Source organism: Elephas maximus, chromosome 10, assembly GCF_024166365.1.
Source record: "Elephas maximus indicus isolate mEleMax1 chromosome 10, mEleMax1 primary haplotype, whole genome shotgun sequence".
NCBI classification, from domain to species: domain Eukaryota; kingdom Metazoa; phylum Chordata; class Mammalia; order Proboscidea; family Elephantidae; genus Elephas; species Elephas maximus.
In genome coordinates, this window is record NC_064828.1 from 87,176,940 (window position 1) to 87,204,832 (window position 27,893).

General features: G+C 44.1%; 3 protein-coding genes across 8 annotated transcripts in view; 1 reads left to right on the forward strand and 2 right to left on the reverse strand.

Moving 5' to 3' along the window:
• Positions 1 to 255: 255 nt before the first annotated feature.
• On the reverse strand, positions 256 to 16,082 carry NPC2 (NPC intracellular cholesterol transporter 2). Its single transcript, XM_049897417.1, has 4 exons — positions 15,867 to 16,082; positions 6,063 to 6,170; positions 2,985 to 3,157; positions 256 to 1,079 (listed from the first exon to the last, which is right to left on the reverse strand). The coding sequence occupies exons 1-4, from the start codon at positions 15,949 to 15,951 to the stop codon at positions 993 to 995; spliced, it is 453 nt and encodes a 150-aa protein (XP_049753374.1). The 5' UTR covers positions 15,952 to 16,082; the 3' UTR covers positions 256 to 992.
• A 308-nt stretch (positions 16,083 to 16,390) lies between these two features.
• Positions 16,391 to 19,682, forward strand: ISCA2 (iron-sulfur cluster assembly 2). 2 transcript variants are annotated; one of them, XM_049897416.1, is made up of 5 exons: positions 16,391 to 16,487; positions 16,663 to 16,765; positions 16,879 to 16,994; positions 17,439 to 17,584; positions 18,175 to 19,682. In XM_049897416.1, exons 1-5 carry the CDS (start codon positions 16,417 to 16,419, stop codon positions 18,198 to 18,200), a joined length of 462 nt encoding a protein of 153 aa, XP_049753373.1. In that variant the 5' UTR covers positions 16,391 to 16,416; the 3' UTR covers positions 18,201 to 19,682. The 2 variants fall into 2 exon arrangements, with proteins under 2 accessions (XP_049753373.1, XP_049753371.1); XM_049897414.1 differs by having other exon boundaries at positions 17,439 to 19,682.
• A 1,554-nt stretch (positions 19,683 to 21,236) lies between these two features.
• LTBP2 (latent transforming growth factor beta binding protein 2) overlaps positions 21,237 to 27,893 on the reverse strand; it is a 119,630-nt gene continuing 112,973 nt past the window's right edge. For 4 of the 5 annotated variants that reach the window (XM_049897411.1, XM_049897412.1, XM_049897409.1 and 1 more), the window contains 6 exons: positions 27,346 to 27,474; positions 26,902 to 27,039; positions 26,649 to 26,816; positions 25,987 to 26,268; positions 24,813 to 24,965; positions 21,237 to 24,389 (listed from right to left, as the gene is read on the reverse strand). In XM_049897411.1, the coding sequence (XP_049753368.1) occupies positions 24,244 to 24,389; positions 24,813 to 24,965; positions 25,987 to 26,268; positions 26,649 to 26,816; positions 26,902 to 27,039; positions 27,346 to 27,474 (1,016 nt within the window). In that variant the 3' untranslated portion in view covers positions 21,237 to 24,243. The remainder of the gene's footprint in view (positions 24,390 to 24,812; positions 24,966 to 25,986; positions 26,269 to 26,648; positions 26,817 to 26,901; positions 27,040 to 27,345; positions 27,475 to 27,893) is intronic. The other variant, XM_049897410.1, reaches the window with a different exon arrangement.

Genomic DNA, 27,893 nt, shown 5'->3' on the forward strand with positions numbered 1-27,893 from the left:
CTACAAAAGCACAAATGTATGTGACAAGTTTATGCAAAATAAAGTAAAACAAGAAGGTCACTTTGTATAAAGTAGGTAAGTAAGGTCTAACTGGGCAAAAAGGGAAGAAAAGGCAGTTTCCTGAAAGTCAGTGCACTACAGGCCTAAGCCTGAGTTCTCTTAAGGGCTTCCACCTAGAACTGAGTGTCCACCTTTCACGGACCAAGGGACATACTCTGACTGAAAGAAGCAGGCGACTACAGCCCAAAGGCAGAAGACAGGACTGACAAGTTTTTATTCAAAGGTACATTTCTAGGTGCATAAAGAGGCCACAAGTTAATGTTGTTAAATCAAGTATCTACTAACCAAGCACTGAACTCAAAAAACCATCTAAGAGAGAAAAGGAGACATGAGATAACCACAGAGAACCAGCCATCCAGAGTTGAATTTCTGTCGTACAACCTCCCCTCCAATAAAACGCTGGACACCATTAGAGAGCAAGTCACGGCTGTTGAAACAACGGAGCTGGAGGTGCTGACTTGGCCAGATGCACTGACCCCAACGAGGCACTTGAAGATGAAGAATTTGTAGCTGTAGTATCCCAACTGGAGAGATGTGGTTTGGATCCGTCCTCCAATGTAAGGGCTAACAACCCTAGGGCAAGTTATCTGATATCCCTAAGCAATCTCCTCAGGTCCCGTCTGGTTGCACCCTCCCAATTACGACTGCAAAGAACACTGGAGACAATTAACCCATCCCTTAGTCCTACAGTCTCACCTCTCTTTTTTCCTTCAACCCTTTTACAAAAGGTGTCATAAGGCAAAGAGTTTTGAGTTCTCAGAAAACAGGGTCTTGGATGCTTTTGGAGGTTGAGAGGCATAAAACAGCAGTTTGGAAATTCCTTCCATCTTATGGTACTGATTTAGTTTCAGACTTGATTTCTTCTCTATTTCCTCCCCTCCCCCCACCTGTGCCCTCTCACGCCCACACAGACATATTGGCATCAAATATCTCTAGGATATGATCTCTAATGGGATTTTCCAGCAGAAGAGATGCTGTCCTTTGTCATCCAGAAGTTCCCACTCCACCACCAGTTTTATCTGGAGAATGAGAAAAAGAGTTGAGAAAAATGGAACTAGGACCTGACCTCGCTCCATAATTGGTTTACAATCCTGTATGCAGATTGTAACAAACTGCCTAATTCCTCATATTTTTCTCTTTTAAGTCACGTCATCATGAAGGTTACTTAGGATGTGGGCAGAGCCTGTGGCCTTAAAAATTAGAAGAGGGAATCAAGTTATATCTATGATTTGGTGTTAGCGACACCTCATGGTAACCTAATTACCTTACCAAATACAATTTCTAAGCATTCTTTTCCCTTTCAGATCAATGATAGACAAGTGAAGCCTTAGATGAAAAATAATTTTACATTCAATTTCTCATGTATATGGCAATCTGATCCAGCTTTTTCCAACTCTAACCATGAATAAAAAAAAAACAAAAAAAAAACTAGTGCCATCGAATAGCAGATAGTAAAAAGGCTAGATTCTTAGATAAAAAGAAACTTTCTTGTTAGAAATGGAAACATCAAAGCACAAAGGATGGTCCAAAGACATTTACCAGCAATGTGAAAAATTTCAGTGAGAACAATCCTTTGTAGCCATATAAACTCAATTAATTTCCTTAAACTATTTTCTAATAATATATCTCATTAGAGAGCTCTGCCTTGACTTGTTACACCCCTATCACTGGCCGTCTCTTCTAATTCTTAATAATTCACCGACCTAAGGTCGGTCCTTTCTCACATGGGCATTAGGTTGCTTGCCATTAGCTATTACTTCTCTTTTATACTCAAACGCTTCTTCACAACACAACATTTGAGGGACAATGCTTCTTGAAACTTATTTTGTAAGTTTTTCAAAACTAGTTTCTACACACTAATTACTGTTTCACTTAGTGCTTAAACAGTTTGAGCTGCTTTTTCAAATTAAATGTAATTCACTTAAAAAATAACTAATCATATCCTGACTGATACTCTGTATGCTTAACTGAGGTTCAGAAATTCCCACAATTAGATGGATACTCTACAAATTAATTTACAAACCTGTCCCTGACATTTGGGGTCTCCAGCATCTCTTAAACACAGATTCCCTATATCAGAGCCTCTTCAGAATGTCCTTTAATTACTTGCTTTTTCTAGAAAACACGTGGTCAGTTTGCTCCTGGGTTCTACTTGACTTCAAAAAATGTAGCCATTTTTTTTCCCCCGTGGAAAAAATAATCCCTTTACTTCTTTCATTCTTATCAAACTTTATACTTTTAATATAAGGCTCACTCAAGCAGGATCTAATCTCACAAGAGCTTGGTGGAAAAATAAGTAGGCCTAGCAGAGCAGGTCAGAGGTGGAAGTGGGAGAAAAGAGTGGAAAAAGCTACCTCTCTATTATGGAGCTAACAAACTACCGCTCTTTTGTTAAGAGATTAATGGAAACACCAGATTTTTTTTTTTTTTAAATAATGCTAAGACAACTTGGATCTTGAACTATTTTGTATCTGGTTAACATCTTTTAACACTGCACACAGACTCTGAAGTCACAAGACTCAGCTCTAAGTTTAGGCTGTAATATTTACTAGTGGAGTAGATTCTGTCCATATCGCATAACTTCTGAAGTTCAAATTTCTTCTTCTATAAAATAGAGATAATATTACCCCTACATAGGGTGGCCACGAGAATCAAATAAAATGTTACATGTAAAAATGGCATCACGAGGCCTAGGCTAACCACTAAGCCACAGTCAAAGAACAAAAGGACACAACAAAAACCAGCTTCCCTACTATATGATTCCTAACAATCAAGCCTATCTCCTTTTCCTCAGGCTTCTGCTTCCTCATCGTACAGATGAGGAACCCTGGGACCCCCGTCCTAATCTTTGCTTCTTGTCCCTTCCCCTCAGATTGTCAATCCAGTCACAAGGCTCCAGGGTCCTCGACAACGATGTCACTTACAGTGGGGTATTCGTTCTTCACTGGTAGTTTATTCAGGTAGTAATAGGTCTTGTCTTTTTGGATGGGGCAGTCGATTCCACTCTTACAACCATCAGGCTCAGGAATATGAAAGGGAACTGGGAGGCCCATCACAATGCCATGCACCAAGGCTGTGCTATTTTTGGAATACGTATCTACAGAGGGGGTGGAAAAAAAAGGATCAGATTGTAAGAGAAGCAGCCTATTTCCGAACTCTAAATAAAAAATTTGGATGTATTCTCAAGCTATGGCATTATTATAAAAAAAAAAAAAACCCAAACCCACTGCCTTCGAGTCGATTCCAACTCATAGTGATCCTATAGGACACAGTAGAACTGTAGAACCGTCTCATAGGGTTTCCAAGGAGCACCTGGGAGATTCGAACTGCCGACCTCTTGGTTAGCAGCGGTAGCTCTTAACCACTACGCCACCAGGCTTTCCATTATAAAAGCACACCATAAAGCCTAGGTGATTCCTAGGGTCTATTCCTCTTTTTAGTTATGCTTAGTACTAAGCACTGATCAAGCATTCACTGTAAAACCTGAAATATTAAGGAATTATGCAAAAAAAAAAAAAAGGCAGCAATCCACAGGGGTTGTTTTTGTTGTTCTAACTCCAGTTTGCTCTTCACTTCCTGTCATGGACTGAACTATATCCCCCTAGAATATGTGTTTATCAATTTGGCTATGCCACGATTCCCAGTATTGTGTGATTTTCCTATGTGTTAGAAAGCCTATCACTATGATGTTAACGTGATGGATTAGTAGCAGTTATGTTGATGAGATATACAAGATTAGATTGTGTCTTAAGCCAATCTCTTTTGAGATACAAAAGAAAAAAGTGAACAGAGACATGGGGACCTCATACCACCAAGAAGGCAATGCTGGGAGCAGAGTGTGTCCTTTGGACCCAAGGTTCCTGCACAGAGAAGCTCCTGAACCACAGTACGATTGACGACAAAGACCTTCTCCTAAAGCTGACAGAGAAAGCCTTCCCCTATGGCTGGCACCCTGAATTTGGACTTCCAGCCTACTAGGCTGTGAGAGAATAAACACGTGTTTGTTAAAGCCATCTACTTGTGGTATTTTTGTTATAGTAGCACTAGATGACTAAGACACTGTCTTTCATAGTTTTGTAGGAGAAGCAGAGCTTCATGGATAAATAACCTTATCCAAGGAGGTAACTGATCTTTGGCAGTAAATTTCAATCTGTTTCTGTCAAAGTGTATTATTAAAGAGTTTTTGAAGACTGGTCTCTGAATTTTTAAACACCCTGCCGCCCATATCTGCCCAGAGGATTCCATGAGAAATTAAAAATTCAGTGGATGGCAATACAGGGAGATCATGGAATAAGAAATTCCCATAGAATACCATGGGCTGTAACAATGGTGAAAGAAGTAAAACCTTTAGAAACTGGGAAAGATTAGAAAGAGGCGGCACATTTCCTACTAACCTCCACCTGGCATATCACAAAATGGGCTGAGATCTTTGGCAAGAAGGATAAAGGTATTATAAAATTAGGGCAACCAGTGTTGTGAGCTGTTAGGGTATTTTGGAGATTCAGAGAGTATCGGCTCTGTTTCTTTATTTCTCTCTGGTTTGGGGATGGCTTTTTTTTTTTTTGGTTTGGAACAACAGAGGGTCCAGGTTATAGCTCAAAAGAGAAAACGGGGAGCTAGTTCTTGAAGGTGTCTTCAGGCTTAGCAACAAGAGAAGACAGGAACTTTTAGGTTTCTTATTAGACTGTTTAGTTAAAAAATGAGGGGAGGATTTAAAGCAGATGGGACTGTCCAGAAATAAACATTTTGCATTTGTCTAGATTTCTGGAAGTCTGAAGGTGGTGAATGTGGTACAAGAAAGCAACAAGTTCCAAAAATATTTCTTCAAGTTGAAGAAGTAAACTCAGACTTTTTTTTTTAAAACTCTCTTTTTTAAATTGTACTTTAGATGAAGGCTTTTGCAGAACAAACTAGCTTCTCATTAAGTAATCAGTACACATATTGTTTTGTGACATTGGTTGCCAACCCCACAACATGTCAACACTCTCCCCTTCTTACCTTGGGTTACATATTATCAGCTTTCCTGTCCCCTCTTGCCTTCTAGATCTTGTCCCTGGGCTGGTGTGTCCATTTAGTATCATTTTGTTTTATGGGCCTGTCTTATCTTTGGCTGAAGGGTGAATCAGGAGTGACTTCATGACTGAGCTAAAAGGGTGTCCGGAGGCCATACTCTTGGGGTTTTTCCAGTCTGTCAGACCAGTAAGTCTAGTCGTTTTTTTTAATGAGTTAGGATTTTGTTCTACATTCTTCTCCAGCCCTATCTGGGACCCTCTATTGTGATCCCTGTCAGAGCGGTAGGTGGTGGTAGCTGGGTACCATCTAGTTGTGCTGGACTCGGTCTGGTAGAGGCTGTGGTAGTTGTGGTCCATTAGTCCTTTGGACTAATCTTACCCTTGTGTCTTTGGTTTTCTTCATTCTCCCTTGATCCAGATGGGGTGGGACCAGTGGAGTATCTTAGATGGCCACTCACAAGAGAAAGCTCAGATTTCTTGATTGTTTCTTGGGTTCCCAGTGGATTTCCTAAACCTTACAGAGACGGTTCAGTACTAAACGCACCTTTATTTTTAGGCAGGTCATAGGCTCAATAGCTGAAAGACATACTGCTTGAAATAACATTTTGGAGGAGTTCCAAAGTCTAAAGAATTGAGGTCTGTACTAATACTCTGCAGAGCTGACATTCCCGTAAAAGCCTGCTGTGCCATATTACCAAGATAGGACAAAGAAAAGCCGAGCTGTTGTCTCTAACCTGTGAACACATGGGAACCTCCCTGTTGGCTTAATGGGAGTCTGGTAGCCATGGACTGTAGAATACAGGCATATAGGAATGCAACAGGAGAAGGATGGCTAAGAGAGTAGTGAATCGTAGCCTTGTGTGAGTGGGAAGGGAAGTCACAGAACTCTGGACTGCAAATTCCCTTCCTTACATTCCCACGCTCATTCCTATATTTGAGATTTATGTTATGCTTTAGAATGAATTTGAGGGTAAGAGCCCTTTTACTCACTGCTGGTGAAGGTGACATTGACACTGTAAGACTGTCCTTTGAGCAGGCGACATGGCTGGGTGGGGCATGGGCTTACATTCACTTCCTTTATAACTCCGACCACAGACCCTGCAAACGAAGAAAAATATATTGGAATAGGAGGAAAAATAAACCACCTAAGCTGCCCACTACCTAATGGGAAGGTGCTCAGTTCTCCCAAGTAGAGTGAACTCATTATCCTCTGACTGCTTTCCTGGAATCAAATCTTCGAAACAACGCTCAATTAAAAGCCATAATCTTGACTCATTTTACTGCTAAAATCTTTCCTATAAATCAGATGAAAAGGGAGCTAGTTAGTTTCTTGACTATGAGAAAGTTAATGCCTCTCAAACTAAACAATATCCAGAGACCATATCCACATAAGATTATGATTAAACTTAAGCTACAACCACAGGAATGCCAAACTTTCCTAGGTTCGTGTCTTCCATTCTTTCTTTCCTTCTAAATTTTATTTTGTTATTGTTGTTGAGAACATACACAGCAAAACATACACCAATTCAACAGTTTCCACATGTACAGTTTAGTGACAATAATTACATTCTATGAGTTGTGCAACCATTCTCACCCTCCTTTTCTGAGTTGTTCCTCCCTCATTAACATAAACTCACTGTCCCCTAAGGTTCCTATCTAATTCTTCAAGTTGCTGTTGTCAATTTGATCCCATATAGATAGTTCTTAAAAAAACATAATGCTCAAGGCAGACCTGTTTTACTAGTTCAGCTAAACTATTACTTGGTTTTCAGATGACTTCAGGTTTAAAGGTTTAAAGATTACCTCAAGGCAATAGTTTCAAGGATTCATCCACCCTTCATGGCTCCAGGAAGTCTAGAGTTCATGAATATTTGAAATTATGTCTTGCATTTTCCCCCTTTTCTAGTCTTCCACTCTTAATGGTAAGTGGGTCACAGTTCAAATTTAAACCTAAATGTCTGCCTCAAACTTACTTTTATTAAAATATTCCTGCTTTGCCATTCATATTCTAGCAAACAGACAAGCACTCATTTGCTGAAAGTTCTCCACTAAGGGAAAACTGCATTTTGTTCAAAAATAGCTAGAAGGCAAACCTGGAGTCTGAAACTCCAAGGAGGTAGGTCAGAAAGACAAGTTAAGTCAGTCATCTTTCTACCTCAAGTTCTACAACAGCACATGCTGATTTAATATGTCTTTGTTAATATATGTTGGGAAGTCGGCTAGATCCCAGAACAGATGGAACCTGTTTGAAGTCTCTAGATCCAGGAGTTTTTAGCTCCTGAGAGAGTCATCTGTTTTACATCCTGTTGTTACCGCAAATTGTGGATTTGAGCTGCCTGCTGCAAGCCAATACTGAGACAGGAGGAGGTAAGCAGCAAGAGGGCTTTATCGGACACCGGTATCCAAGAGATCCAAACCAAAACCAAACCCACTGCCGTTGAGTCGATTCCGACTCATAGCGACCCTATAGGACAGGGCAGAACTGCCCCATAGAGTTTCCAAGAAGCGCCTGGTGGATCTGAACTGCTGACCTCTTGGTTAGTAGCCGTAGCACTTAACCACTACGCCACCAGGGTTTCCATCCAAGAGACAGAGGGGGTTAAATTTCTCCCAAATTCTGTCTAACTCTAAAGGGCTAATGGGAGGGTTTTATAGGGGGAAGGTCAGGGTTACCTAATATTTTTAAGCACGTAGCCCACAGATAGTCTTATACATCACAAAACAACTACAAGAAACTCTTTATTAAACTAAAGATATGCGTGTCAGACATCTGGACTCTAATCCGTATGTTTGAACAGGCTGGAAAAAACTTACATAAGCATCTCTCGGCTAGTGGAACTGCTCTGCCAAGTCCACTCTGACTGAGGTAAGGGGCAAGACAGAAAATTGCAGATCAAAAGCACCGGGCAGCCTTCCTAGCTGCTGTCTTGCAGGCTGAAGGCCTTTTCTCAAGAGAACAAAGAAGAGAAGAGAGACCAAGGCCTAAGGAGCTGAGAGAGCTCCGCACCCCTCTGGAAGAGACCAGTGCAGCTGGTACAATAAAAAATGCTTAGAGATTACTTAGAGCATCATTATGGCATTAGTTATGTCAAGCTCTCAATCACCCGTTTTGAATAGAAGATAGGTTGCAAGGTATTAACGTCACAGGATATTTTCAATTTTGAGATGCCGGAAGGTATAATTGGGGGGAATTTCAGAATTAAAATTAACCATTCTATAATCAAATTAAACTTAAATTACTTCTACTCTCATGATAACATGTGACTTCTGCTAAAGTTCACCATTTGCAAAACAAAGCTCAGTCGTGCTTGTTATGCTGAGAGTGGAAGAGGCTGCTCAGCCATAGCGGCATTTTTCAAAGACTAGAGATTAATCACAGCTTATACAGCTATACTAAAACAAACCAGAAAATATATTCCCTCTACTTTTATTAAAACACTAAAGAAAATGTATTTTCTCTACTTCACTGTGGAAACTGTACCTTGGGAAAGCTCAGGTACCTGAAGAAAAAATGAATCAAAGAGAAAGAACTATAATTTACTTCCCAACAATGGGCTTTATCATCCTGGTTTCAGAGATAAGCAAACAGAGGAGCAGAAAGATTGTTGTGACTTGTCCAAGCTCACACTGCCTATAAAGGGCAGATCCAAGACTCAGTAGATTTGTCTGAATTTGAAGCTCTTGGAAAGAGTTCACTGGAACCTGAATGAAGTTTTAAATAAGTAACCATAGTGACAAATGGTAGGAGACCTCGAAGAAATTCCTGATGGAGAACTACTTGAGAACTCTGGATGAAGGTCCTGATCCTCTTAATCAAAGCCTTTTCAGGTATTTTGATTCTGGACCACCTCCTTGGCCCTCACCACTATTCTCTTTCTATCCTAGAGGTTCAACGCTCATATCCTTTGTGATTTTCAGTGATGAAGAGATATATTCTGTCAGGTTTTACAACTTTTCCCCAAACTCCTGGCAAATTCTTTGCCCAATATTTTATCTTCTTGAAATCTCTTCATTCTTTAGCCCCAGTCTGGGCTTCCCTAGAGAAATAAACAGTACTATGGAAATTCTGGTGGCGTAGTGGTTAAGTGCTACAGCTGCTAACCAAAAGGCTGAAAGTTCACATCCACCAGGCGCTCCTTAGAAACTCTATGGGGCAGTTCTACTCTGACCTATATGATCGCTATGAGTCAGAATCGACTCGACGGCAACGGGTTTTTGGTTTATTAAAGGTATGGAGCCCTGGTGGTGCAGTGGTTAAAGCACTCAGCTGCTAACTAAAAGGTTGGCAGTTTGAATCCACCTGCCACCCCACACGAAAAAGATGTGCCAGTCTGCTTCTGTAAAGATTACAGCCTTGGAAACCCTGTGGGGCAGTTCTATTCTGTCCTATAAGATCACTTTGAGTTGGAATCACCTTGACGGCAACGAGTTTTTTTTTTTATCGGAGGTATGGGGGAAAAATGAAAAGTATCAGAATAGCCTTTTTCTTTTTTTTAAATATATATTTTTTTTTGTTGTTGTTATTGAGAACATACACAGCAAAAACCAAAAACCCATTGCCGTCAAGTCAATTCCAACTCACAGTGACACTTTAGGACAGAGTAGAACTGTCCCATAGAGTTTCTAAGGAGCACCTGGTAGATTCAAACTGCTGACCCTTTTTGTTAGCAGCCATAGCACTCAACCACTGTACCACCAGGGTTTTCAAACACAGCAAAACATACACCAGTTCAACAGTTTCTACAGGTCCAACTCAATGACATTGATTACATCCTCCAAGTTGTACAACCCTTCCCACCTTCCTTTTCTGAGTTGTTTCTCCCCAGTAATATAAACTTATTGCCCCCTAAGGTTCCTATCCTTCCAATTTTATTTTATTTTTTTTAAGGTTCCTATCCTTTCAAGTTGCTATTGTCAATTTGATCCCACAAGATCTTAAAAGAGCATACGCTCAAGGCAGACACTCTTTACTAGTTAAGCTAAATTGCTGGTTTTTAAGGAGATTCCAGAGTATTTTTTAAAATTGTACTTTAGATGAAGGTTTTAAACTAGCTTCTCATTAAACAATTAATATACATATTGTCTTGTGACATTGGTTGCCAACCCCACGACGTGTCAACACTCTTCCCTTCTCAACCTTAGGTTCCCCATTACCAGCTTTCCTGTTCCCTCTTGCCTTCTTGTCCTTGCCCCTGGGCTAGTGTGTCTATTTAGTCTCATCTTGTTTTATAGGCCTGTCTAATCTTTGCCTGAAAGGTGAACCTCTGGAGTGACTGCATTACTGAGCTAAAACGGTGTCTGGGGGCCATACTCTCAGGGTTTCTCCAGTCTGTCAGACCAGTAAGTCTGGGTTTTTTTTGAGTTAGAATTTTGTTCTACATTTTTCTCCAGCTCTGTCCGGGACCCTCTACAGTGATCCCTGTCAGAGCAGTCAGTGGTGGTAGCCGGGCACCATCTGGTTGTGCTGGACTCAGTCTGGTGGAGGCTGTGGTATTTATGGTCCATTAGTCCTTTGGGCTAATCTTTCCCTTGTGTTTTTGGTTTTCTTCATTCTCCCTTGCTCCAGATTGGGTGAGCCCTGTGGAGTATCTTAAACAACTATTCACATGCTTCTAAGACTGCAGGGGATATTTCTGGTTTAAGGTTTAAAGATTATTTCAGGGCAATAGTTTCAGGGATTTATCCAGCCTCCATGATTCCATAAAGTCTGGATTACATAATTAGAAATTGTGTTCTGCATTTTCCCCATTCCTGCTTTGGCTTTTGAATTAGGCTGATTCAAGAAGTCTACTCACTTCCAAGTGGTAGACTAAGGAATTTAAGAGGAACTATCATTTTAACACAGGAATGACCTTACACAGAGGAACTACCTACCATCTGAAACAGGAATGACCCTTAAGAGAGGAACTGCTTACTCTTTTTGTACTGGGAACTGTACTATTTCCCATGTACTTCTGGGCTTTCTTCAGTTATTTTGTCATATTCTTTTAGGGAAAAAAATCTAAGAGGCCCACTTATGAGTGATGAAATATTTTGGCTGGCAAAATAACAAGCAGTACCTTAAATCTTGACCAAGTCATTAGGACTTTGATTTTTCCAAGAATCAGAGGGATGAACTACTCAAGGGATAAAGAGGAGGACAGAGGTCAAGGTCTTTATAGCTCCAATATAAGCTTAGGGCCCTAATTAAACTCACCTTCACAATAGGGTGAATTCACACAGCTGAAACGGCAGCAGGACCAGCTGTGTTAAAGGAGAATACTGCTATCTGAGTGTCTTAGGCTGGGTTCTCTAGAGGAGCAAAACCCGTGAAGATTATTGTTATAGATTGAATTGTGTCCCCAAAAATGTGTATCAACTTGGCTAGGCCATAATTGCCAGTATAGTGTGGTTGTCCACCATTTTGTGATTTGATGTGATTATCCTATGTCTTGTAAAGCCTAACCTCTATATTAATGGAGCCCTGGTGGTGCAGTGGTTAAGAGCTGGCTGCTAACCAAAAGGTTGGCAGTTTGAATGTACCAGCTGCTCCTTGGAAACCCTATGGGGCAGCTCTACTCTGTCTTAGCTGTCTAGTGCTGCTATAACAGAAATACCATAAGTAAATGACTTTAACAAACAGAAATTAATTTTCTCACAGGCTAGTAGGCTAGAAGTCCAAATTCAGGGTGGCAGCTCCAGGGAAAGCCTTTCTCTGTCGGCTCTGAAAGAAGGTCCTTGTCATCGATCTTCCCTTGATCTGGGGACTTCTCTGTGCAGGAACTCTGGGTCTAAAGGATGTGCTCTGTTTCCGGTGTTGCTTTCTTGGTGGTATGAGGTCTCCATGTCTCTCTGCTCAATTCTCTCTTTTATATCTCAAAATAGATTGACTTAAAGCCCAATCGTAAAGATTAAGTCCTGCCTCATGAACATAACTGCCTTTAGTCCTTCCTCATTAACATCATAGAGGCAGGATTTACAACAGATAGGAAAGTTGTACTGGATGACAAAATGGTAGACAATCACACAATACTGGAAATCATAGCCTAGCCAAGTTGACAGTTATTTTGGGGGTGACACAATTCAATCGATGACAAGAACTAAGATATATATATATTTTTCATGTTGTTAGTTGCTGTTGAGTCAGTTCCAACTCATAACGACCCTGTGTACAATAGAATGAAACACTGCCCAATTCTGCACCATCATCACAATCACTGTTACCTCGAGCTCATTGTTGCAGCCACTGTGTCAATCCATCTTCCTCTTTTTCGCTGACCCTGTACTTTACCAAGCATGATGTCCTTCTCTAGGGATTGATCCCTCCTAATAACATGTCTAAAGTATGTGAGACATAGTCTCGCCATCCTTGTTTCTAAAAAACATTCTGGTTGTACTTCTTCCAAGACAGATTTGTTCGGTCTTTTAGCAGTCCATGGTGTATTCAATACTCTTAACACCATTAATTCAAAACATCAATTCTTCTTTGGTCTTCCTTATTCACTGTCCAAGTTTCACATCATATGAAGCAACTGAAAATACCATGGCTTGGGTAAGGTGCACCTTAGTCTTAAAGGTGACATCGTTACTTTTCAACACTTTAAAGAGGTCTTTTGCAGCAGATTTGCCCAATGCAATATGATTTTTGATTTCTTGACTGCTGCTTCCATGGGTGTTGACTGCGGATCCAAGTAAAATGAAATCCTTGGCAACTTCAATCTTTTCTTCCTTTATCATGATGTTGCTCATTGGTCCAGTTGTGAGGATTTTTGTTTTATGTTGAGGTGCAATTCATACTGAAGGCTGTGGTCTTTGATCTTCATCAATATGTGCTTCAAGTCCTCTTCACTTTCAGCAAGCAAGGTTGTGTCATCTGCATAACGCAGGTTGTTAATGAGTCTTCCTCCAATCCTGATGCCCTGTTCTTCGTATAGTCTAGTTTCTCAGATTATTTGCTCAGGATACAGATTAAATACGTATGGCAAAAGGATACAACGCTGATGCACACCTTTCCAGACTTTAAACTGCTCAGTATCCTTTTGTTCTGTTCGAACGACTGCCTCTTGATCTACGTACAGGTTCCTCACGGGCACAATAAAGTGTTCTGGAATTCCCAATCTTTTACAATTTTATCCACAATTTGTTACGATCCACACAGTCAAATGCCTTTGCATAGTCAATAAAACACAGGTAAACATCTTTCTGGTACTCCCCATCTGACATCAGCAATGATATCCCTGGTTCCACGTCTTCTTCTGAATCCGGCTTGAATTTCTGGCAGTTCCCTGTCAAAGTACTATCGTAACCGCTTTTGAGTGATGTTCAGAAAAATTTTACTTGCATGTGATATTAATGATATTGTTTGATAACTTCCCATTCAGTTGGATCACCTTTCTTGGGAATAGGCATAACATACATACATACCAAAAACCAAACCAAACCCATTGTCACTGAGTCCATTTTGACTCATAGCGACCCTATAGGGCAGAGTAGAACTGCCCCATAGGGTTTTCGAAAGGAGCAGCTGGTGGATTCAAACTGTCAACCTTTTTGTTAGCAGCCGAACTCTTTAACTCCTATGCCACCAGGGCTACATACACACACACATACACACACACACACATATATATAAAACCTGTTGCCATCAAGTTGATTCCAACTCATAGCAACCCTACAGGTTGGAGCAGAACTGCTCCACAGGGTTTCCAAGGAGCAGATTCAAACTGTGACATTTTTGGTTAGCAGCCTGAGCTCTTAACCACTTTGCCACCAGGGTTTCTGCGTATAGCTCCTTCATCCCGTTTTTTTCTTCAAGAGGTTCTGGAACTAACATCAACAGAACAAACTCCTCAGCCCCAACCTGCAAACATTGCAAAATTCAAGTTTGCTTGGCCCAATCTCTCAACTGAGGAAATCCCACCCCAGGGGAGGTGGAGTGTGGAGTGGTACTCAAAACCCTTTCGATGTTGGCGCAGAAGTTTTTACACTATATTTCCCAATTGAAATGCAAAGTGAAAATCTGTAACTAAAAACTCTTCTTTCCTTAAGAGGTGCTCCCCCATAGATGGAAACAAACCAGTTGTCTTGGAGTTGATTCCAACTCATGGCGACCCCATGCGTGTCAGGGTAGAGCTGTGCTCCATAGGGTTTCAAAGGCTGATTTTTCAGAAGTGGATCGCAAGGCCTTTCTTCCAAGGTGCCTCTGGACAGACTCAAACTGCCAACCTTTTGGTTAGCAGTCCAGTGCGTTAACCCTTAGCACTACCCAGGAACACCTCCCATGGATGTACATCTGCTTTTTTTTCAATAGAGTAGAACAGTTTCTGGATTTATTTCCCTTAGTTGTTTCTCTGTTCTTTTAATGTTACCATTGAAGCTCAGAGTGGTTCATAAACAGCCACCAGTTTACTACCTCTTATTAGCAGTGAGACCTTAGGCAAGTTACTCTATGTGCCTAAATTTCCTCATCTGTAAACCAGATTTTATGGAGACTGATACAGTGTTTTCACCCAAATGTTGGCTACTAAGTTTAAGGTCAGGAAAGGCGGGAACCTGAGACAGTAACAGGATCTTTCAAGTGCCAGTCCGCTAGTTCAGTGGAGCACCATTTGTTAAGTGTGAGCAGGCCAACAGTCTTCATTCCTCAGTGGTGTCTATCCTCTAATCCCCAACTTTGCTTTTGCCTCAACATGGATTTTGACCATATAGGGGAAAGAATATTCCCTCATTTACTTTTTCAACAAATTTTATTCAGCAGAGCTAGGCCCTGGATATAAATGTGCAAATTTATTCTGGCCCTATTCTGCTGTGTGAGTCTGGAATATAATAATTGCCTAATAAGATCTCCAAGTTTCCTTTCAGCTCAAAATTTTTGCAGTGATAATTAGAATAGTTCAGTTCTAATTTTAGAACTTAGAAAAGTGCTTCTAGAACTTAGAAAAGTTCTGCTAGAACAATTAATTTCACAGATATGACTGAACGAACTCACTCAGTATTTCTATCCCCCGATGTATTTTCCAACATAGCTTCTAACCATAGCGGCAAGAGGGGGTTATGTGTCACAAGACAGGATTAGCAACACAGCAAATTTTTGAGGAGGAAAAACTAGTTGCTTATGAACAACAAAATTCCATGGCCCAAAGGAGGCTTGGAATAAATCAAGAAAAGGGAAATTGATTTTTGACTTGTCAGCAAAAAGGAAACTTAAAAAAAGCAAACGGACTGGGGGGAGGTTATCCAAGACACAAAGCGTAAAAACAAAAATGAAGACGTTCTGCCCCCCCCCCCCCCATTCTGTTCTGAACCCTCTGTCGTCTGCCCTGCGAACTACAGGAAACTTATCAACACGTCCACCTCTGGAAGTGTTCCAAACCCACAAGTGTGGAGTCAATTCTGACTCACAGCGACTCTACAGGACTGAGTAGAGCCGCACCATAGGGTTTCCAAGGCTGTAAATCTTTACGGAAGCAGGCTGCCACATCTTTCTCATGCAGAGCGGCTGGCAGGTTCGAACCTCCGACCTTTAGGTTAGCAGCCCGGAGCTTAACCACTGCGCCACCAGGGCTCCTCCTAGAATTATTCAGGAATCCCAAAACACGCGTTTGAAGGAAAGAGACAAAGTTTTTGAGCGGACGCGTTTCATCGAGGCCGGGCCCCTCTCCCTCCCCTAGCACCCCCCACCCCACTCCACGAGGGGTCCGGGGCTGAGCCTGGCCGCCCGCGGGACCCGCCCAGTCCAGCCCGGGGTCTCAGCGCGGGGCTCTGGCGCCGGGTCCTGCAGAGGGCGCGGGCAGACCGGGCCGGCCCGGGACTCACCGCAGTCCTTGAAGAACACCGGCTCAGCTAGCGAAGCGGCGCTGAGCGCCAGGAGCATCAGGAACGCAGCGGCCAGGAACCGCATCGCTGCCAAGTAAGGACCTAGGGCAAGTTGTGAAGAAGCGGCCGCCAGAGTCTTTAAGATAAACCTGCCCGGGAGGGGCCCGTGAGGAGCTCAGTCAGCCAACCGTTCACCGGCAACCACGGCCGAGGCCCGCCCCCAGCCCGCCCCTTGGCCATCCGGCTGCAATGCCCGCCCATCTCCGCCTATCTTCTCGGCTCGGTGGCTGGCCGGGCAAGGATCTGCCTCAGCCCTGCTCCTCCCCTCAGAACTCCTTCCGGACTTTGACGGTACTTCCTGCTTCCGGCGTCTGGAGCAGTTTAAGCCAATCAAGACCCTCCTCTTCCCCGATTACCCAATAGGTCTGCTCGGAGGCGGAGGGGGGGGGGGTCTCCGTGCGGCCCCGCCCCCTGGCCCGACCTCCCCGCCTCCCGAAGCTCAGGCTGAGAAGGGATAGGTCTCCGCGAGGGGTGGAGCTTGTGGAGGACGATGGCGGCCGCCTGGGGGTTGTCCCGAGTGGCCGCTTCCCTGAGAGCGGTCACCCCTTGGCCGAGGGGCAGGTACCAAGCCTAGAAGGCACCTAGGAAGGGAGTGTTAGGTTCTGCGCCCCCAGAACAAGTGGGAAACTAAGGCCTTTGGGAGGGGGTGTGGAGGGGAGGGAGGCTGGGGCGAGTCTGTCCTGGCCGGGGTCAGGCGCCCCTTCACCCTCCTGGCTCATCCTCCCTTGCGTGGCAGGCTCCCCGCGGCCTTCCCCAGGCCTCAGGTGCGTCGGAAAGAGTCGTCCTCCAGCCCCCAGGCCGACGAGGGGAAGATCCACCTCACCGACAGCTGCGTCCAGGTAGAAAGCCTCACGTGGGGCGGCTGTGTCTGGGCGAGCGCAGGTACCTCTTCTTCGCCCACCCTTCTCTTCCCCGTCTCTCGGAATTCTTGATCCCCCCTTCTGCATTTCAGAGGCTTCTGGAAATCACCGAAGGGCCAGAATTCCTCAGACTGCAGGTGGAAGGAGGTGGATGCTCCGGATTCCAATACAAATTTTCACTGGATACAGTTATCAACCCTGATGACAGGCAAGGAGGAGGAAGGGGTGGGACCTCAGAGGATGTTCCGGAGAGATGCAAGTGTCTCTCCAGTATAATATGCACTTTTATTCCAAATTTCAAAGATTTTGTAAGCATGGTTAACACCAACCTTCTCACACAATGAAGAGGATGCAGTGAACTTTTGTAGTCTTGACCTACAATAAAGTCACAGGAGAAAAATTGATGTGCCCAGGCCCATAGGGAGTTGGTAGAGAGACAGACTGGACTAGATTCCAGGACTAACTCCTTAAATATTTCCTTGTATGCATTTCGTTGACACTTTTTGCCTCAAAGAAAATCACCACCTGTTAGAGGTGATAAGGAATGTCCCCCTGTACTTGAGAGAATAGAGAGTTTGCTCCTGGGAGGTCAGAGGATGCCATGGTTTTGATGTTTATGATATTAATTAATGCCTTCTTCCTGTCCTTCCAGGGTATTTGGACAGGGTGGGGCAAGAGTGGTGGTTGACTCTGATAGCTTGGCCTTCGTGAAAGGGGCCCAGGTGGACTTCAGCCAAGAACTTATCCGAAGCTCATTTCAAGTGTTGAACAATCCTCAAGCACAGCAAGGCTGCTCCTGTGGGTCATCCTTCTCTGTCAAGCTTTAATGTGATAATGAGTGACCCGGACATTGCCACCATTTCTATCGATTTGAGGAACCTGGGATTACTAGAATTCTAGAGGTTTCCTTCTACTCATGTCCTTCTCTCAGTTTTACTTCCCTTGACCAGGGAGTGTTGTGTTTTGACACTCTTATTTTTAGAATGTGAAGCTTTCACTCTTGACTTAATCCCCGCCTACTCCACCCTTGCCCTAATTCTAAGGCCATGCCTCCAGATGTTATTACCTCAGATTTAATCCCTGGTTGAAACCCAGTATAATCTATAGAGCCTCCAAGGCTCCAACATTTGGAGTTGCTGCTCTGGTCTTTACAGCTGCTTGTACATATGTGGACAGCTATGTATATAAGCTACATTTTAAAAGAAAGTCCCCATTTACTTGTGTTGTGAATCAGTGTCACAGATTTGATAGCTTAAATACTGATTACTAGGCCAGAGAGAATGACAGAGGCAAATGAAATATTCTCCTTTTCAGTTCAGCCTTTGTGAATATGCCACTTGATTTGTCCTTATTTTTTATGCAACCCCCTCTCCACTTCCCGTTTGTAGGGCACTCATACTCATGGATCTGCTAGACTCAAAACAAGAACCCATCGTGCACACAGCTTGGACCAAACTCCCACTGATACCTGAATCATTTGAAAAATAGCCTCCATACTCCATACTCATATAGACATTTCAAGATTCTGTGATCATTTAGTTTCTCTTTTCAGAATATGTTGTTTCACTGACCTTACGTTGTAAAATGTCTCTGTTCTCACGCATAAGCAGGAAGTGGTCCCTTTGCTGAAATAGATAATAGGCACCCACTGCTATTGAGTTGATTCCAACTTATAGCAACCCTATAGGACAGAGTAGAGCTGCCCCATAGGGTTTTCAGGGAGCAGTCAATGGATTTGAACTGCCAACCTTTTGGTTAGCAGCCATAGCTCTTAACCACTGTGCTACCAGGGCTCCACTAGACACTTAGGGACATTTTTTTAGGTAGGCCTGCCAAATAAAATATAGGATGCCTAGTTTTAAATTTGAATTTTAGATAAAGGAGAAGTAATTTTTAGTATGAGTATGTCTTATGCAGTGTTTGGTACATACCTATACTAAAAAATTACTATTCATTGCTAAACCTGGGAACCCTACTTCCGGATCACTGAAGAAAAGCTTTTTAAATTACAAATTCCAATTTTATTTGGGTATGGTACTTAAACATAACCATGATCCCTGTATGACTTCTGGGAAAGCCAGAAGAGGCTGGACAACTAAAAAAAAAGATGCATAACAACAAAAGATGGTTTATTAATGCTAATGGTGAGCAAACTGCAACAAAATTGATTCTGGAAAAGTTAATGGTTAAATCCATCTTTTGCTTGGGAGCCTAAAATTTACATTTCTTGACCAGATTGGAATTAGCCATTCAGTAAGAGAATTTACCATTAAAAAAGTGGAAATAAAGAGCTTAGAGACAAAGTATCTGAGGCAGAAACTCAGGTACTTAAAGTTGCCAATAAAACTACGATTTAGAGAAAACAAACCTTTCAGGTGGTTAGAGGAAAGAAAGGGATGCTCAGAAACCTAAGTGGTGGGATGAGGCAGAGAGCAGCATACCATGAAAGCATCTGGGTGTAAAGTTACTAAGATACTGTGAGTGGCTGCCAATACCTGGTCTTAATATAAGGTTTTCAGCTCAGATTATGTAAGTCCTTTCATCCTTCTTAAAAAGGGATTTTGCTACATTTTAAACATGAGGGCCTATTCTTTCATAATATTTTTTGTGGATTATTTATTGATTTGGTGATTTTATAACTCCTGCTGAGCACTAGCAGAATGGTTATAGTTGTTAAATAAACCATTAGATTGCAGTGGTCAGCTAGGCAGAAACAGGGTCCCTTAGAAAGCATCACACTGAGAAAGCTCCATGGGGAAAACTGTAGTGGTAAGAAGTCTCTGTTTTGCACGGGTGTGTGTAGATATTGTAAGGACATGGCATGGGAGAATGATGGCACCAGGGGAACACAGGACAGTTTGCTTGGAATAAACAGTAAAAAAAAAAAAAAAAAAAACAGTAGGCATGGTAAAATGGGCTTATATTTTGCAGGCGTTTTCAGACCAGATGTCCTCTTCCAGCAGCCATTTTCACAAATGTTCACTATACAGATTCATTTAGGAAAACTTTATACTTTTCCAGTAGCAATTGGAAGATCTTTTGCCTCCATCTTACTTTCAAGGGTAGCTTTTCAAAGCCTTATTTGTTGCAGAATTGACTTTAATTACCTTGATATGCAAGCCAATGTCTGGCTGGGGAAGCATGTCCGTCCTACCTTTGCTTTAGCAAAATGCAGTAGTTCAAGAACCAAAGTCAAGGGAACCCTGAATCTGCTTTATGTTGTGAATAAGCTTTATGGTGTTGGGGGCTCAAATAGGGGACCTCTTGGTCAATGTCCAGATCTTATTGTCAAATCACACTCTTTAATTATGTGATGATAGTGATAAGTGGCATATAAACTATACATGTCCCATCCACCCTTAGTTTTTTCTGTGTGGGAATGTTGACTGATTACAGAGGATTAGAAGAAAACAAGTCCAAAGGAAGGACTACTAAATTAGGTGTCTAGAAAGATATTCTTTTTTCTCTCTTCTAGGAATTGAGCCCTATTCTTTTACTCTTTCGTTATAAAGAATCTGAGCAGAGGGCTGACATTTGGCGGGAGCATCCTGGTACAAGGGAGTAGGCAGCATTGATGGTAGCTGATCCTTTTGGTTGCTGTAGTCCTCCCTGGAATTTGCCCCAAGCTGATATTATGCAGCTGACATTGGGCAGGGCTTAATGCTGTTGACTGAAATATTGTCATGGTTTTACATGTTTGCCTTAAAGGCAGGAAACTCCTTTTTTTAATAACTTATTTTTGAGGATATACGCAACAAAATATACACTAATCCAACAATTTGTACATGTACAATTCAATGACATTGATTACCTTCTTTGAGTTGTGCAACCGTTCTCATCCTCCTTTTCTGAGTTGTTCCTCCTCCATTAACATAAACTCTCTGTTCCCTAAGGTTCCTATCTTATCTTTCAAGTTGCTGTTGTCGATTGGATACTATGTAGCTAAATCTTAAAAGAGCATATGCTCTAAGGCAGACATTCTTTACTAGTTAATCCAGACTAGTTGGTTTTAAGAAGATTTCAGGGGGATATTTTTGGTTTAAGATTTAAAGATTATCTCAGGACAATAGTTTCAGGGGTTCATCTAGCCTCCATGGCTCCAGAAAGTCTGGATTCCATGGGAATTTGAAAGTCTGTTCTGCATTAGAAAACTCTACTTTTGAAGGTATCTAGTACTGCTATTTATTACTGCTCTTTTAAAATCCCTGTTTGCCCTTCTTTCTCTACAAAAATACCATGCCAACTTTTTGGTTAGTAGCTGAATGCTTAAGCGTTAATGCACCCAGGGACTCCTCAGAAATACCACAGTGCTGTTTAAAAGAAGTTTTCTCTAAGGCATTTTGAAAAAAGTATCACCTGGCCTTAACTGTAAAATCGAGACAAGTAAATATATATATAAAAAAAAAAAAGAGGGAGGATTTAATCAGTCTATGGCCAGCAGTTGTATTTAAAAATATTTTATTTTTTTAAGTTGGTAATACATATGGTACAAAATTCAAAAAAGATACACAAGGAGATACAGTGAAAAGCCTCCCAATCCTGTCCTCATCTCCCCACTCACCCTTCCCACAAACCACCATTGTTTCTAAGAATTTACCCCACAGATACAATCCCACAGATGGAATGTGAAATAACTTACGTGCAAGAATATTCATTACAGCATTATTTGTAGTAGCAAAAGATGGGAAACAATGGAAATGTCCATCAGTAGGGGACTGATTAAATCAGTTTTGGTTTATCCATTTAATGGACTGTTAAACAGCTATAGAACAGAATAAAGCAGCTCTTCATGTGTAAGTGTATATTAAGGGGAAAAAGCGAAGTGTAGAACAGCATGCGTAGGACGCTGTTATTTGTGTTTTTAATAAACAGCGTATGTGTATGCATACAATATTTCTGAGAGGGCAAGCAAGAAGGCAGGCTGGAAGAAGGGAAGTTTATCTGGGGATAAAGGGCATGGTTTATCTGAGGAATGTAAGAAGTTCTCTGAAATATGGGGTGTAAGGTGGAGTGGCGAGGAAGAGGTTCGCAGATAGCCACCTCTGTTTCCACTTTCCTTAGACAAATAGCAGCATGTTACACTACGCTCTGTATATGCATTCCTTTTTCCCCTTAGTGTCTTTTGTGTCTTTTTCCTATCAAAGCATTTAAAGCAGCTTCTTTGCTTTTTTAGGGCTCCATAGCAATTCATAGGAGCCCTGGTGGCACTGTGGTTAAGCGTTCGTTCACTAACCAAAAGGTCCATGGTTTGGAACCCACCAACCGCTCCACAGGAGGAAGACGTGGCAGTCTGCTTCCGTAGAGATTACAGCCTGGGAAACCCTACGGGGCAGTTCCGCTCTATCCCAAGGGCTACTGTGAGTTGGAATCAACTTGATGGCAATGGGTTTGGGTTTTTGGGTTTTGTAGCATTTTGTTCTTTCCAGTCTTTTGCTGCTGCAAATAATACTGTAATGAATAACCTCTTACCTATTTCTTTTACACTTGGTGAGACTGTATCTGAAGGTTAAATTCCTATAAGTGGAATTCCTGGATCAAAGAGTAAGTGCTTTTATAATTTTGAAAGACATCACCATATTGTCCCTTCAGAGATTGTACCAATGCATATGACCATCACCTATGAGTGCCTGTTTCCCAAATGCTTGCCAACAAGGATTCTCATCAAACTTTTTGATCTTTGCCAATCTGATAATTAAAAAACAGTATCAGTGTGGTTTTAACGTGCACTTCTCTTATTATGAATGAAGGTCAGAATATTATCATATGTTTAAGAATCATTTATTTCTGTCTGCTGAAAATATCTCAACTAATATAATGACCTAGAACAAATTATTGAATCGTCCTGTGTCTCAGTTTGCTCACCCATAAGTTGGGAATAAAAATAGTAAGTAGGATTGTTGTGTGAATAAATGAAATTTACGTACAGCACTCAACACAGTGCCTGGCACACAGCAAGCATTCAATAAATTATGTGATGGCTGACAATCAGAGCAGCAGGTAGGACAGTACACATTGAGTTAAGAGAGTGGCGGTTCATCTTCATGTCTCCAGCCACCAGAGCCGTCTTCATTTTATATTGCCATTTATCAGAGCTTTCTTTGTCCTGGGATAGAAAAGAACTTTCTTCCATGGGACCTAATCCACAGGACATCAGCAGAGCTGGTAAGGGGGTAAGCACAGCCTCATTTCTAATATTTAGATGTAGCCAACATGTGTAAACAAACGTGGTCTAATATGAAATAAAAACAAGATCAAAAGAGCCCAAATGTGCATTTCTTTATTCCACCATGGTTTTCAGCTCCCAGCTAGCCTGGGTTGGAGCTGGGTCTCCTTGTAAACTCAGAGGGATGCCAACCATCTATTCCATGAAGGGGAGGAGGGCTGGGGCTTCTGAGTAGAGGGGAAAGGCAACATTGGAAATCTGGCTTCCCCTGAACAAGACCACACTGTATTCTACCAGCTAGAAAATAGACCTTTTTATTTGTAGCACATCAAACTGGTTTTCACAAAAGGGGAGCACAAGAGAGACTTGGTTCCTGTGAGAGGGGGTTATATATTTAATAAAGGTCTTTGGAGACCAGCACCTTGTCTTGTGGCAGCTCTTGCTGCTGGTGCACAGGGGCTATTGCCTGGTAGATTTTGAATGGCAATTTACCCAAAGCTACTACATATTTTCTTTGGACTTGTATAAAGCCCTGGCTCCCCCTTTCTTATTGACTCTCCATACTTTTCCTATTTTCTTCTTGCTGCTTTCTCGGGCTCCTTGCTCCTTTTCATTTGTGTCTTTTACACTCAGCAAGCTAGTATTAGTCTTGCTTCTCTGAAATGAGGGGCTCTTCTGCCCCTCCTTGGGGCCACAGAACTGCCTACAGGATGGAGATGTGGCATAAAGCAGGGCCCAGACCAGACTGGCTGAATGACAGTGATGGTTCTTGGGAGGGGCCATTAAGGTCAATCCCCAACTCCCCCTCAACCCTTTCTTGCTCCACAGATTCTGAAGGACTGTCCCAGGGCAGATATCACCTCTGTCCCAGATGTGGAATCATCAGGATGATATGTGGATCACGGCTAGAAAGGGGTGTCTGCAATGTGAGGCAAAAGGGCCTTGCCTATTTGTACAGCTTGAGGGGGGAGCTGAGGGCCAGCCAGCCTTTGGTAAGCATTCCATAGCAAGGCTAGGACAGGTAGTAAACTGGGCCTCATGGCCAAAGGCTGAAGCATTAAAACATTTGGTGGTGTTTGAGCCAAGCAAGGACATGGTGGCATGGAGGCAGTGGTGGAAGCTCACAGCCAGAGCCTAAGCTGAAAGATGAAAAGTGGGCAAGGCTGGCTGGGGGCTGGGCTCCAGGGCCTCCTGCCTGATGTCATCATGGTGTCTTCCCAGCCAGGAAAGCATCCTCAAGGCCCCCACCTGTGGCTGGGGGCCATTTCCAGGTAGCTGCCCACACCCCTCACTGTTACTCCTTGGCAGCGCAGTGTGGGGGGTCCGCCTTGGCCACATAACCTGGGGTGCAGTGGCAGCGGTAGGAGCCCTCCATGTTCTCACAGTGGCCGTGGGCACAGAGCGCAGCAGGCCCATTCAAGTCCTCACACTCATTCACATCTAGAAGGAAGGGAAGGAAGGGAGAGCTGTAGGGAGCCTAGGAGCCTGTGGCCTGCTGCCTCTCCCCCTCTGGGAGCAGGCTCCGACCCCCTGCCCTGCAGTTGATTCCTAGGGGTGGCAGCTGAGACTGAAGTCACTTCCCCAAACTAATCAACTCAGGAAAACAAAGTAGGTGGTATTGAGTTTACACCATGCCCAGGAAAGTGACCGTGCTGTCTTTCTTGGCCTGCCTTCTGTCTAGGAATCTCCACAGAAAGGGCTTAGAACCTTTCCTCAGAGCTTTCTCTCCCTCGCCCAATTCAGGGCAGCCCCATTAGGGGGCAGCAGTGGACTTTCCAGCTGTCATAAGTTCAGCAGTAAGTCTGCACACGAGCAGACCACACATGCATCAGAGCCAGCCTGCTCCTCTGACTGTAAACTTACCCACACAGGCCATGTGAGCCGCATCCAGCTGAAAGCCCTCGAAGCAGTCGCAGGTGTAGCCCTCCCGTACACGCACGCAGCGGCCATTCTCACAGCCGTTCAGGATGCCGCACTCCTCTGCCTGAAGCCCTTCGAAGCCAGCCTGGTGCTCTGCTGGGACGGAGTCAGAGAGAAAAGGAAGCCAAGGCTTAGACTCTAATCTCTCCAACCCTGGAACCCCACCCCCTGGGTTGCCCCTGCTGAACTCCACAGAAAGGTGCAAAAATGAAAGGTAATATTCTTTAAAAATACGTTTTTTTTTTTTTTTTTTTTATGTGCCATTTCAGGTGGGGGAGATGTGCTACGCTTGAAGTGAGCGCACACAAGGTTGGGACTCGCTGTGTTCACAGTGCCAGGGCTCCTGAGCAGCTGGGTGTTACAGCTTTTGGTGTTGTTGGGGCGGGGTGGAGGTTGTGGCAGGTACTGTGTTCGTTGCACATGTGCCAGGCCTAACCTGACTTCCTCATTAGAATGCAAGTCCTGAGTGCTGGGGTCATCACCATTTACAAATAAGTCACCACAGCGGGACTTTAAAGTAATTAAACCCAAAAAATCAAACTCACTGCCGTCAAGTTGATTTCAACTCATAGTGACCCTATAGGACACAGTGGAACCGCCCCATAGGTTTTCCAAGGAGTGGATGGAGGATTCGAACTGCCGACCTTTTGGTTAGCAGCCAAGCTCTTAACCACGGTACCACCAGGCCTCCTTAAAGTGATTAAAAATCCTTAATTCACATTCCAGGTCACAAGTCTGAAGGCTGGGTTTCCTTAAAGCAGGTTCTTCTTCATATTCTGAGTGGTATGGAGGGTGACTTGGTAACCGAATGAGAAGAACAAGACCCAGAGGGTACCCGGTTCCTCTAGCTCTTTCCACTCCCACAGGGAAGCTCGTAGTGGCTGAGAAGCTGCTGTGCACCTCTTTGTGTCCCTGTGCTAGTTCATTAAAGGGGGTCATTAGGTCTGGCCCCTGGCATTTGGAGTTGTCCCTGAGTGACCTGTGCGGGGGGAACATCTGGTTTGATGCATCTTTTCCCTTCCCATCTTCAGCCTGCTGGTAACAGGACTAGAGGTGAAGGAGAAGGAAGTCAAACAGCTTCAGCACCCTCCTCGCCTATTTTTACAGCAACACAGACCTGGGTGGCTGGCCACATAGTGCGGCTGGGCTTCTGGAGGCTGCAGGGGAGATTCAAGGACGGGTGTGTGGTCCCCTGGGCGGCTGGCCGTGTTGGGAAAGGGTGGCTCAGGGATGTTGTCCTCAGGACCCAGGTAATTGTAGAAGGGGGCCCCATCGGGGCCGTAGAGGCTGTACTGCAGGTCATCAGGCCCAGGGCCATACTCATAGCCTGGCCGGAAGTGGACCCCGGCCTCCCGCTCCGCCTCGATCCGGGCCACGTTGCACAGCTGGGCGTAGACCTCTGCCAGGGAGGAGGGAGAGAGACACTGGGCCCCAACTCCTAGTAGCTAAAGCCTAGTTGGCTCTTTCCCCAGCTCGCCTCCCCCTGGGAGAAGGGGAGCATGTGAGGACTGATAATCAGAGACAGTCCAGATTAAGTTAAGAAAGTAGCATTCATCTCCATGTCTCCAGTCACAGTCCTTTGGGGTTCCTGGCAGTGCTCCCCTCCCCTCCACTTTGTCTTCAAACAAGAGGGATCCACACAGGGGCCACCACTCTGATTGTCCTACTCCTTTCTAAATCACCGAGACGAGGGCACCCCCTAGCCTGGGCCCAGCCCAGCTCTGCAGCTGTCCTTCCCCCTCCGACCCTTCCACTCCAGATTCAGGCCAGCCCTCTCACCAGAGCTTCTGGGGGGACACAGCGCACACTGCTGGCTCCAGGCCTCGCCGTCCTGGCAGCAGCATTCCGTGTAGGTGGTGCGGCGCCCGCGCAGGGGCTGGCTGCACACATAATTGGTGACTGTTTTCCAGCAGATGTCCAAGTGGATGTCGTGGTCAGGGAGGTCATCTAGAAGCACAGGGCATAGAGGCACGTGAGCCCCCCAGGCCCACGCCCACTCCCCCTGTTACCCAGCCGGCCCAGGTCCACTCACCCATGCTGCTGGTGCCATTCACACACCGCTGCCGGCTGGGGTCCAGGATGAGGGGGGGGCTGCAGAAGCAGTGGAAAGAGCCCTCCGTGTTCACACACTCGCCGTTCTCACAGGCCATGGCCTGGCACTCGTCGTGATCTGTGGTGACAGGAAGGAGGAACAAAAGTGCCAAGGTGACCACTCACTGACCACCTTCATGGAAGGGGGTCTCCTGTGGCTGATAATGAAGAGGTAGCACTCTCTACTCGCTCCCCTCCCAGCCCAGCCTGGGAGGCCCCTCCCCACGGATGCCTTGCCTTTCCAACAGGTCCCCACATATGATCCTGACAGCCATGGTTCCCCTCACCTCAGACCTGCCTGCCACACTGGGCATTGTCCCCAGGAAGGGAAACTTCTCCCAAGAATGGGTGGCAGGGGGTGGGAAGGGGCAGTGTGTGCTCTCACCCTCACACTTCTTGCGGGAGGCATCATAGCTGTAGCCAGGATCGCACAGGCAGGTGTAGCCGGGCACCGTGTTGAGGCACCGGCCATTCTGGCAGAGATCCGGCCCGAACATCACACACTCATCAGCATCTGTGGGAGGCAGAACTGACTTGAGTGGAAGTTGAGAAGCAGTACTTAAGCCTGGGGAATCCAAAGTCAGACTCTCTGGGTTTGATTCCCAGCTCTGCTGCTTACTAGTTGAGTGACTTTGGGCAAGTTGCTGAAGTTCCCCTTGCCTCAGTTTCCTACCTATAAAATGTGTATTAAAATACCTCTTATAGTTGTTATGAGGATTAAATGATGTTAATCTATGTAAGGTACTTAAAATAGTGCTCGGCCCATGGCAAGCCCTCAAGGAAAGCTACTTCTGTTTCTATTATTTCCTGCTCCACCTTCAGGACTAGGGCACTGTGGGGCCACCTGAGCCACCCCACTGTGAGAATGGGTTTCCCAAGGCTCTGGCTTCATAAACGGGGCACAGGAGAGAAGCAGAGGCCTGTGGCCTCTGT

Coding starts and splice junctions, on each gene's coding strand:
- NPC2 (XM_049897417.1), bottom strand. CDS start 15,951: ATGCGGTTCCTGGCCGCTGCGTTCCTGATGCTCCTGGCGCTCAGCGCC. Junction 3,158..6,062: donor CAATGTCACCTTCACCAGCA/GTGAGTAAAAGG, acceptor CCCCCTCTGTAG/ATACGTATTCCAAAAATAGC. Junction 1,080..2,984: donor TGAAGAACGAATACCCCACT/GTAAGTGACATC, acceptor CTCATTCTCCAG/ATAAAACTGGTGGTGGAGTG.
- ISCA2 (XM_049897414.1), top strand. CDS start 16,417: ATGGCGGCCGCCTGGGGGTTGTCCCGAGTGGCCGCTTCCCTGAGAGCG. Junction 16,488..16,662: donor ACCCCTTGGCCGAGGGGCAG/GTACCAAGCCTA, acceptor CTTGCGTGGCAG/GCTCCCCGCGGCCTTCCCCA. Junction 16,995..17,438: donor GTTATCAACCCTGATGACAG/GCAAGGAGGAGG, acceptor CTGTCCTTCCAG/GGTATTTGGACAGGGTGGGG.